A 12113-nucleotide genomic window follows, 5' to 3' on the forward strand; every position below is an offset into this window, starting at 1 on the left:
TGGAAATCAGATAATACCAAATAGGGTTGGGGCGGATAGTTATTACAGTTCACTGAAAGTACTGGCAGTATTCTTGTTACACATGCGTACATCTTATTTCCTCCAAACAAAGGGATCATTTCGCTGGTGTTTGTGGCTTCTCTCCCGCTGCCCTCAGAAATCAGTGAAAGATGAACTACACAGAGAATGGGAAAGGTGCAGTAGGACTGTGTGCACTGCTGTAAAGAGTTGGAAACCTCTTAGGCCAAGAGAGGTGGTAACCTGACTGAGAGGGGAGGCCAGAGGAGTGTTTTGTGTCACAATAGAGTGGTGTAACACTAGATAAGTCCTGGGAATGGACATCCTGTGACCTCAGTGGAAGGTGCCACCAGATCTTCAGTGCTGCCTTTGTTAGTCTCTCTCCAGTACCAGTGGCATCTAAGGGCTACTCATTGTCTGAATGCTCGGCTGACCTTTTGCGCTATCGTTGACTTTAACGAGTTAAGTCGCCTAATGTTCTTCAGAAAGCCTTGGCGTCAAACCTAATTTCCAAACAAAAATAATCTGTTGGCCAATGAGGTTCATTTCTACTGTAGGAACCACCAGACCCAGTGTTGGTGCTTTTAGTCTGAGGTATGTTTTTATGGTCACACTGACCATGCACCATCACTACTATTACCTTGTGTTCCCCCTTTCAGAAGCCAATGTTGTTTTTTGTGAAGCTGTTTGCAAATTTGATGATCAAACTCGCCTACGTTTTTGGTGGTAGATTTCACCATCGTTACTCCAAAGCCAGGGTTTACCATTTTGTCTCTACTATCAGTGTCCTGTAATTCCTTCAACCAACCAATTGTTTTATTTTTCAATTGTTTTATTTTTGGGGGGTTGCGTTTGTCATTTGAGATCTGGGGTATAGCAAAGACTTGTGCCAAAGCCAGTCTCGAAAAATGCAAAGAATAAAATCAACACTTTACAAGTTCATCAGAATGACAAATATTACAACCAACTTAGGTTTCCCATTGTAATTGACATTTGATACTCTCTCTGTCGTGAAGATGTCTGTGACTGGTCATGCACATTGGTGATGCTGGTGTCCTCTCCTGATAAACAGGCTTAGCAGAGACTCTGAGCAACGAGCTCTACTTTCTGTGAACCGCCTCTTAACCCAAAGCAGTTGGGCTCTTTTTTTGTTGTTGTTGATTGATTCTGTGATGCACTCACATTTAAGTATGCTAGCGAGAGACATTGAAGACCAGATGATGGCGGCTCTTGATTAAACATGAGCAACCCCCCCCACCACCACCACATCAAAAGCATGCAATTGATGCGCTCCCTCTCCGCACAGTTCTTTATGGTTTTTAGCTCAGTCTAAATAAGTTATGTAGATTATTTTCCCGTTTTGAATTTACTCCTCAAATCATTAGCCCCTCATTTTAAATTTCAACCAGGGCAGTTACTGTTACCAGATAGCCGCGGCCTCTTGACAATCCAAAGGCTCATTTATTTAAAAATATATATTTGAGGAGAAAATGCCTACATGTCTGTCTTTATACTTAATACCTGCTGCCCTATTGTTTTGGACCTCCCATTTTCTCAGACTGCCCCTGTAAGGTAGAGGTGAGGCTCCGTAAGTCATCAAACGTGGGAAAGCCAGTCAATTAAACGGAGGAAGCCAGGCTTGCAAAATCCAGGCCTCGGGTTCTGTTACAGTGTGGCGTAGCGCGAAAAGAGCAACTTATTCATAGCATCAGTGAATGTAGGTATTGGATGTTGCGAATAAAGATTGAGTGTCCCGACGGCTCTTCAGCACAGTAAATTTATTGTTGCTGGTCAGTAAAGTGAAAATGTGCCTCTTTTCGCCAACAAATGGAAACTCTAGGTAACTGCTGGAAAAACCCTGGTATTGAAACTATTGTTGCGTGGCCACCAGTGAATGTCAGGCAGTGTGTAGAAAGCTGCCATAATGACATGGAGATCGGCCAAACCTAGCAGGCAGGGACTTCCAAGGCAGAAAAAACAAACAAACAAACTTTTTTTATATATATACTTTTTTTAGACCGATGAAACAACAACCTTTAAATTGGCACTGGTTGGTTTTTCTCCTAAATTATAATGCTTAATCTTTCTTATGAGGCCTCTTTTTAATAAAAAAAAAAAGTAATTTAAAGCAGTCCCAAGTTTTGTTTTATGATCAAAGGACTCTACTGTTGTGAGTGGATGAATGGCCTTCTGCTCCTCTTTGTGTGTTTTACTCTGGAAGACTACCTTGCTGCTGACTTTCCCCACCTGTTTTTTCCTTACCAGTATTCTTTTCCACCGATCACCCTTTTTGTCGCAGTTCATTTTAAAGTTACTGTGTAGCCTAATGGTCTTCATGTAGCCTGGCAGGTAACCTAGCGGTTAGAGCGATGGGCCGCTAACTGGAAGGTTGCTCGTTCGAATACCCGACCCGATGAGGTGAAAATCTGTTTGCCCTTTAGCAAGGCACCATAATTTGCTCCAGGGGCGCTGTACTGCTATGTCTGACCTTGTAAAACAACACTTAGGTGAAATTATCTGTTGTATGAAATTATCTGTTGTATGTAATATAAATAGGTATTAATCCTTTATCTTGATTATGTTTTTCTCAATCACTAAGAGATCCCAGCTGGTTTCCTTCTCCATCCATGGATCATTCGTGTCTCATAGTCCACTCTGCTGTCTGAAAGAAGGGGGTGTGGTGGATTGCGTCTAGGTTACCTGTGGCCTTACGGCAGGCACCCGCCCTCACTCTTGTCACTGACTGCGTTTGGTGTTTATCATAAGCTACTGTGGGCCGGCGGTTCCCATGAGCCATAGGGTGAAGGCCTAGCTTTGATTAAGCACAATTGGTCCAGGTTTTGCTGGTGTAGGCAGTCATTCTAAATAAGAATTTGTTCTAAACTGACTTGCCTAGTTAAAGGTAAAAACAAATAAACAGGAACTCGTGACTTTGAGGATGGCTATCCCTTCAACTGTTTCTTGTTAGCATCATTTCATATATCAATGCATTTAGCCTGTGATAACGGAAGAGTTGTATGAAGACTATAGATGGCATGATTCAACGCAAGGTTTTCCTTTTGTGTTAATGGTAGGAGGTTATCGCAATTATATTTTAACATGCTTGAAAAGCTGTAGAAGTTATTGAAACATTCCTCAAGACATGCAGTTTGTACAGCTAACTGAAATGAAGTGTCCTGGCAATGTACCAGACATAGACTTTGGAAAAGCATTTTTATCTGGTTAGGACTTTTTTCTTTCTAAAGCTTGATAGCCAATCGGGGACATTTCCTAAGGGCATTAACAGATTGGTCTTCGATGCCCTTTTCCATCAAATTAAGCATCCAAACGCTGTCATTTATCTAGACGGATTACCCTGGCTCGGCGTAAATTATGAACACCTCCCAGATGGTGTTGAGAAACCCAGGCTGTTGCTGGTCACAGTGCATCAAGGTTTCTGTGGCTGGAGCAGGACCTCTGTTGGTGAACTCTAAGTGAAAGACATTTTGGTAACTCTGCCTCTACTGCATGCTTCTCCTTGTAGCCTTATTGATCAAAGTTATCAGATGTTGCACAAACCACCACCAGAAGTAGTAGCACCATACACACTTCATTAATGTCCATTCAGAGAGGGGCTGAAGGCAAGAGGGGATTGACCGGAGGTCTGAGGAACAGCGGTGGAGTTTTCCCTCAAAGATGCTAGATGTGCCCTCCATTCCATCTACTCTCATTTTGCGTGTATATCTTCAATGTTCTCTCCAATTGCAACTGCTAATTTAAATAGGGGTCCTTCTGTAGCTCAGTTGGTAGAGCATGGCGCTTGTAACGCCAGGGTAGTGGGTTCGATTCCCGGGACCACCCATACGTAGAATGTATGCACACATGACTGTAAGTCGCTTTGGATAAAAGCGTCTGCTAAATGGCATATATTATATTATTAAATATCCAATTGAGTTATTTTAAGGGAGTAATATCTGAACCCAGAGTTGTGAACTCAATGTTTCTTCAACCATTGCCTTTTAGATAGAATCTGAACCATGTAATTGTGGTATGGAGATGTTACTGACAAGCTGACCTTTGACCTGCTGACCCTGCCCCAGAAACGTCACAACCACAGGGACCAAGGTGGTAGCTTGAACTAGGCAGAGCTAAATTTTAAATGACACATTCCTTTCTTGACTACAGAGTAGGGCCAAAGCTATGTCCATCTTTAGTGATGTGTGTGTTGTCTTCCCAAGGCCGTGTGCCACCCTGCACATTTTTCAAGAGTTGCAGCATTAATTAAATAACAGTAACAATGTTTTAGCATATTGTACGGAGAAGCTCACATATGCTTCAAATGTGCTCCTAGTTAGGGTGGTAATCTGAAAGGATTGCGGAACATCTGCAATGCAGCGGTTGCCGTATCACAAAGTGCAGCAAATTAGGTTTTATAAAAAGCTAAACATTCATTTCTCTTTCTGTCAAGTCCCGTTCCCTCAGGATGACATAATTTAATCCGGTTATACTGTATAAATAAGAAAAGTAACTCCACCGAACAGTTTTGCTTGCCAAAGCCAAGCGGCGGTGGCAACAGCCACTACTTCACTGACTGTCCCTGAGCGTGCGTGTGTACGAGCACACTGTTTGTACACTGAGGCATTTATCAGGATTAGATCTGCCAGTGCCTGGTCATTTTGCAGGTGGGTTGAGTTCTGCTGCTGTGTGAGTTGACGCTTTGTTTATGTTCTAACAAGTATGACATGTCTTTTCCCAGGTCCCGGCCACAGACAGGAATGCCCTGAACTCCCTGTGGGGGAAGCTGGCTTCTGAGATCCTGATGCAGAACTGGGAGGCTGCGATGGAAGACCTCACCCGCCTGAGGGAGACTATCGATAACAATGTAAATGCCCCACTTCTCAGAATTTGACACTGCACTCTGATTCCCTTACGTAGATTCAACTCCCTTATTGACCGCTTCGTGTTTCAGCAAAGCACTGTTGCGGCTTGATGCCCCACCCCCTTTCAGTCCTGACTCAGAGGATCTGAAAATGGAGCAGTTATGTGGATCTATTTTCTTTAAAAAAATGTATTGTATGGATAGCTGGGAAGGATGCAGGGGTGCGGCCTCTGGCTTGAAAGGAAAACGTTTAAAAGGGAACTGAGACCTCACGTTCTTAAAGTACTCTGAACTTTTTAATTGTCTTCAAGTATACTGTATTGTCACCTCAATCAGAACTAGTAAATAATGACAACTCTCTCCTGTCCAGTCGGTGAGCTCCCCTCTCCAGTCTCTTCAGCAGAGGACCTGGCTGATCCACTGGTCCCTATTCGTCTTCTTTAACCACCCCAAAGGCAGAGACAACATCATTGAGCTCTTCCTGTATCAGCCACAGTAAGTATTTTCATCTCTGACACACTGGAGTTCTGTAAAACACTGTTGGCTCATTTAGACCTGATGACTAACCCTCCTTAACATATTGCTCTCTGAGGTGCAGTGTCTTCACTGATCCAAACTAAACCCTTGAGTGACCGAAGAGGTGATTGTTAAAATGTGGCTTGCTGGCATCCTTGGTGGGGAGAATGGAAGGAAATTATCCCTAAAGAAGAGGCACAGTAGAGGGCTGAACCTTGGGCCCCAGGGTTTGCTCCTGGCCCAGGAGAGACAAAAAGTGGTTCAGCTGGCAGCCGCCTGGGTCAGGTCCTTCTAACTGTGGAGAAAGTACATGTTTTTATTAGAATAACTTGATTTTGAAAAGGAAGCCATTTACTCTTAACTTTGGGAAGGGGGTTGCTTTAAAAACCTACTTGGGGTATTTTTTAAAAGTGGTTTCAGTCCGTTTGTTTTTGTGTGGTCTCTTTACTTTTGAAGCTTTAAGTTAGTCCATGTGTATTGCAGATCAGAAACTCAGAACTGCGTAAAATTTACACACAAACTATTATAATGCATCCCCCCATTCTGATTGCCGGTTTGTGTAATGATTGTAGTCAACTGAAGGTATGACATGCCACCACAACATAGCAGATATGAAGGTCTGGTTCTGAGTTTTACTCAGTTTTTAATTTAATTAATTTTTATTTCACCTATTTAACCAGGTAGGCAAGTTGAGAACAAGTTCTAATTTAAAATTATGACCTGGCCAAGATAAAGCAAAGCAGTTCGACACATACAACAGCACAGAGTTACTCATGGAGTAAAACAAACATAGTCAATAATACAGTAGAAACAAGTCTATATACGATGTGAGCAAATGAGGTGAGATAAGGGCGGTAAAGGCAAAAAAAGGCCATGGTGGCAAAGTAAATACAATATAGCAAGTAAAACACTGGAATGGTAGATTTGCAGTGGAAGAATGTGCAAAGTAGAAATAAATATAATGGTTTGCAAAGGAGCTAAATAAATACATTAGGGAAAGAGGTAGTTGTTTGGGCTATGTACAGGTGTAGTAATCTGTGAGCTGCTCTGACAGCTGGGGCTTAAAGCTAGTAAGGGAGATAAGTGTTTCCAGTTTCAGCGATTTTTGTAGTTCGTTCCAGTCATTGGCAGCAGAGAACTGGAAGGAGAGGTGGCCAAAGAATTGGTTTTGGGGGTGACTAGGGAGAAATACCTGCTGGAGCGTGTGCTATAGGTGGGAGATGCTATGGTGACCAGCGAGCTGAGATAAGGGGGGACTAGACCTAGCATGGTCTTGTTGATGACATGGAGCCAGTGGGTTTGGCGACGAGTATGAAGCGAGGGCCAGCCAACGAGAGCGTACAGGTCGCAATGGTGGGCAGTATATCGGGCTTTGGTGACAAAATGGATGGCACTGATTAACTGCATCCAATTTGTTGAGTAGGGTATTGGAGGCTATTTTGTAAATGACATCGCAGAAGTCAAGGATTGGTAGGATGGTCAGTTTTACAAGGGTATGTTTGGCAGCATGAGCGAAGGATGCTTTGTTGCGGGAAAAAAAAGCCAATTCTAGATTTAACTTTGGATTGGAGATGTTTGATGTTGTTCTGGAAGGAGAGTTTACAGTCTAACCAGACACCTAGGTATTTGTAGTTGTCCACGTGTTCTAAGTCAGAGCCGTCCAGAGTAGTGATGTTGGGCAGGTGCAGGCAGCGATCGGTTAAAGAGCATGCATTTAGTTTTACTTGTATTTAAGAGCAATTGGAGGCCACGGAAGGAGAGTTGTATGGCATTGAAGCTTGCCTGGAGGGTTGTTAAGTGTCCAAAGGGCCAGAAGTATACAGAATGCATGTAGTGTGGTTTTCCACTTTAATTTTGAGTGCGACTCCAAATCCAGACCTCCATGGGTTGATACATTTGATTTCCATTGATTGATTTTTGTTGTCGGCACATTCAACTATGTAAAGAAAAAGGTATTTAGTAAGAATATATCATTCAGATCTAGGATGTGTTATTTTAGTGTTCCCTTTATTTTTTGAGCAGTGTATATATGGCTGGCATCCTTGGTGGGGATATAAGGGTATGCGAAGAAAGTTGTAAATATATTTATATATATATATATTTACAACTTTATATGTGTGTGTATATACATACATTTACATTTACATTTAAGTCATTTAGCAGACGCTCTTATCTAGAGCCACACACACACACACACACACACACACACACACACACACACACACACACACACACACACACACACACACACACACACACACACACACACACACACACACACACACACACACATATGTGTGTATACATACATATATATTTTACACACACACGCACATGAGACAAGACGAGGACAAAAGACGTCTGACTGCTATGCCATCTTGGTGACACATGAATGAAAGGCTGCCCAATAATTAGTCATGAAATGCTCACACAAACATCTGTTTGGACAAACTTGAGGGAGTGTTTGCGTTGCAATTTCAGTCAAGAAACCACTTAATTCCACAGTGAGTCTTGGCCTCTTTCCCTCACCCCTTGACCATTACTTCCTTTGGCCAAAGTTGGTGGCTAGGCCTTAGTTTAATGTTTGACCTCTGTTACCCACAGTCAGCAAAAGTTGCATCAGGCCTTCCTAGTTTGTGTTATTGAAAACCTCTACTGAGTTCAAGGCCACTCACGGTGAGAATATTGTCATGAGGTGATCTATAATGAAATCTCACCCTCTACCCCTCATCTCCACCCTCCTATCCCATCTCCTCATTATTCACGCTCACTCACACGCACTGGGTTGAAATCGTTTAGATTTTTTTATTCTTGGTTCAATTCTTTTGAAGCGTCCTCTGCAACCAGTACAGCGTTGTTGCCTTAAACTCCAAAATGATTAAGTGGGGTATGGTGAATGCTATATTTATTTAATTTTTTTCTCAGTTAGTCCCAGATATGACTGCATGACTTGTGCAGCTTTGAAGACCTGCCAACATGCATGCATTTCACGTACCAACTATGCAATTCTCTGTCCATGTACGAGATCCAAGTTAAAAGTACGCAGAAATGAGGGGCTTGATCATTTAAAAATTATTTAAATGAAATGTATATAAATTAAAATCAAGGCCCTACTCATTTCTGCGTACATAACCTGGATCTCGTACATGGACAGAGAATTGCGTAGTTGGTACGTGAAATGCATATATCTAGAAAATATATAATTTTAAACATCCCTGTTCTCGAGCTGCAACACAGACATGTACCGAGTTTGTCAACAGACATGTAGATTAATAGTCAACGTAGCTACCCCGTGCCTGCCCCTCCTCCTGTTGTGATGGGACATTTTTTGACTGTCAGCTGTGGGTAAACGCATCCCTTTTCGACTCGGTGTGTTGTGGAAAGGTATACCCTAATTGTTCAAAGCTAACGTTAGCGAACATAAGATGGACATTCAGTGGGCTCTAAAGTGCCAGCAGTTCACTCGCATTTGCCAGTGAAATAAATTAAATTGCAAATACGAAACTATAACTGGTCGCATTTGCCAGTGATACTTTTAATTCTGCGTCTCGTTAGTTCTATTTTCCACGTAACATTGCGAGGATCACACAACCTGATGCTCTGTAATTAGTATCTACAGTGGAGCAAAAAAGTATTTAGTCAGCCACCAATTGCTCAAGTTCTCCAACGTAAAGATGAGAGGCCTGTAATTTTCATCATAGGTACACTTCAACTATGACAGACAAAATCCAGAAAATCACTATGTAGGATTTTTAATGAATTTATTTGCAAATTATGGTGGAAAATAAGTATTTGGTCACCTACAAACAAGCAAGATTTCTGGCTCTCACAGACCTGTAACTTCTTCTTTAAGAGACTCCTCTGTCCTCCACTCGTTACCTGTATTAATGGCACCTGTTTGAACTTGTTATCAGTATAAAAGACACCTGTCCACAACCTCAGTCACATTCTAAACTCCACTATGGCCAAGACCAAAGAGCTGTCGAAGGACACCAGAAACAAAATTGTAAACCTGCACCAGGCTGGGAAGACTGAATCTGCAATAGGTAAGCAGCTTGGTTTGAAGAAATTAACTGTGGGAGCAATTATTGGGAAATGGAAGACATACAAGACCACTAATCTCCCTCGATCTGGGGCTCCACGCAAGATCTCACCCCGTGGGGTCAAAATGATCACAAGAACGGTGAGCAAAAATCCCAGAACTACATGGGGGACCTAGTGAATGACCTGCAGAGAGCTGGGACAAAAGCCTACCATCAGTAACATGTATCGTGAGATTTTGAGTGACAACCTCCTTCCATCAGCAAGGGCATTGAAGATGAAATGTGGCTGGGTCTTTCAGCATGACAATGATCCCAAACACACCGCCCGGGCAACGAAGGAATGGCTTCGTAAGAAGCATTTCAAGGTCCTGGAGTGACCTAGCTAGTCTCCAGATCTCAACCCCATAGAAAATCTTTGGAGGGAGTTGAAAGTCCGTGTTGCCCAGCAACAGCCCCAAAACTTCACTGCTCTAGAGGAAATCTGCATGGAGGAATGGGCCAAAATACCAGCAACCGTGTGTTTTTATTTTTTTCACCTTTATTTAACCAGGTAGGCTAGTTGAGAACCAGTTCTTATTTACAACTGCGACCTGGCCAAGATAAAGCATAGCAGTGTGAACAGACAACAAGAGTTACACATGGAGTAAACAATTAACAAGTCAATAACACAGTAGAGAAAAAAAGGGGGAGTCTATATACATTGTGTGCAAAAGGCATGAGGTAGGCGAATAATTAAAATTTTGCAGTATGGGGATGAGGTAGGTAAAAATGGATTGGCTATTTACCAATAGACTATGTACAGCTGCAGCGATCGGTTAGCTGCTCAGATAGCAGATGTTTGAAGTTGGTGAGGGAGATAAAAGTCTCCAACTTCAGCGATTTTTGCAATTCGTACCAGTCACAGGCAGCAGAGAACTGGAACGAAAGGCGTCAAAATGAGGTGTTGGCTTTAGGGATGATCAGTGAGATACACCTGCTGGAGCGCGTGCTACGGATGGGTGTTGCCATCGTGACCAGTGAACTGAGATAAGGCGGAGCTTTACCTAGCATGGACTTGTAGATGACCTGGAGCCAGTGGGTCTGGCGACGAATATGTAGCGAGGGCCAGCCGACGAGAGCATACAAGTCGCAGTGGTGGGTGGTATAAGGTGCTTAGGTGTGAACCTTGTGAAGACTTACAGAAAACGTTTGACCTCTGTCATTGCCAACAAAGGGTATATAACAAAAGTATTGAGAAACTTTTGTTATTGACCGAATACTTATTTTCCACCATTTGCAAATAAATTCATAAAAAAATCCTATGTGATTTTTCTGGATATTTTCTTCTCATTTTGCCTGTCATATAGTTGAAGTGAACCTGATAAATTACAGGCCTCATCTTTTTAAGTTGGAGAACTTGCACAATTTGGTGGCTGACTAAATACTTTTTTGCCCCACTATGTCACAAAAAGCATTACAAAAGAGTTATTTTTTATAATAATCTCGGCATTAAATGGACTCGGGGGGGGTTTAGAAGACTGCGCGATGAAGAATGAATGAGTGTCCTGTATTAGCTATATAGGAAATGCTTCCAAAATCCCTCGGCACTAGATTTGAGATTTTATAAATTTTGAACATTTGAAACTGCTAATTAGATCTTGTTGGTGACTTTTACCATATGTGTAAATGGAATGCTGTCAAAGTATTCCAACCTTTTTATAGACTTGAGTTGGTACAGTTCTATAATTGCGATCAGACTCCCAACTGCACGCACTAGCTCGCGGGGGTCCAACTCGGCACACAAGTTGAATCTCCCAATTTGCCCCGCGCGTCTGGCACTCTAAAAAGATGGACAGGGTTGGCAGGTCTGGAATTGCTCTCTATTGGAGACCCCCTTGAGAGAGAGTAGGCATATGTTCATTGGGAACAGAGCATGGGGTGTTGTGGTCTGCCACGAAGTCCGACAACTACAAAAGGAAAGGAAAGGGGGCTTCTCCAACCAGGTGGAGGATCACTCACCGCCTAGCCCGGCTGCTCACTGCTGATTTTAGACCCCAGCATCACAAGTGCCACAGGCCCACTTGTCCCTGTAATTGTTTCAACTAATTACACTTGTCTGCGGTGTTCCCTCCCTCTGAAAAACAGATTTCTCCATCCTAATCTCAGAGTAGCAGGAGCCGGAAGTGGCAGGGAAACCCCACTTCCTCTTTTAGAAATGTAATCTGGTCTGTGGATTGAATGGGGGGGGGTCAATGATGGCTATTCCGATAAGGATGAAGAGAAGTTGTACAATAAACTCATGTTGAACACTCCATTTGAAAAGGAATGGGGTTGTATGTGTGCAAGTTTTTTGTACGGAAGTGTGTTGGGAAAGGACTTGTAACACTGTCTGCAGAGTAAGAATGTTGTCTAGGGTTCTAATTGGCTTCTAACAAGGCACCCTCTCGTGCTCAGCCCTTAGCAAGTTGACCTGTGGCTGAAAAACAAGGCCCTGAAGGATAGGGTTTCAGCTACTGGGCAGATCCCCTGCTCGGTGATCTGTGTCTACTGCGGAGGCCAGGGTTTCCTTTCCTCCCCTCAGCTTATACAGGGGGTAATGAAAAGGAGTGCTTAAACCCATGTCATGCAGAGAATGCGCTATTACAATGCACATGTCTGTTTGGTTGATAAGGTCAGAAGTCCTAAATGCCATGGGCCTA

At 42.8% G+C, this 12113-nt stretch overlaps 1 protein-coding gene across 1 annotated transcript in view; it reads left to right on the plus strand.

The window, feature by feature from the left end:
* The window catches only part of LOC123997526 (eukaryotic translation initiation factor 3 subunit E), a 45111-nt gene that overhangs the window by 14128 nt on the left and 18870 nt on the right, over positions 1 to 12113 (plus strand). The window contains exons 6-7 of the mRNA XM_046301863.1: positions 4754 to 4879; positions 5247 to 5371. Coding sequence (XP_046157819.1) covers positions 4754 to 4879; positions 5247 to 5371 — 251 coding nt within the window. The remainder of the gene's footprint in view (positions 1 to 4753; positions 4880 to 5246; positions 5372 to 12113) is intronic.

The sequence above is a fragment of the Oncorhynchus gorbuscha genome, linkage group LG15 (genome assembly GCF_021184085.1).
Source record: "Oncorhynchus gorbuscha isolate QuinsamMale2020 ecotype Even-year linkage group LG15, OgorEven_v1.0, whole genome shotgun sequence".
Classification (NCBI taxonomy): Eukaryota; Metazoa; Chordata; class Actinopteri; order Salmoniformes; family Salmonidae; genus Oncorhynchus; species Oncorhynchus gorbuscha.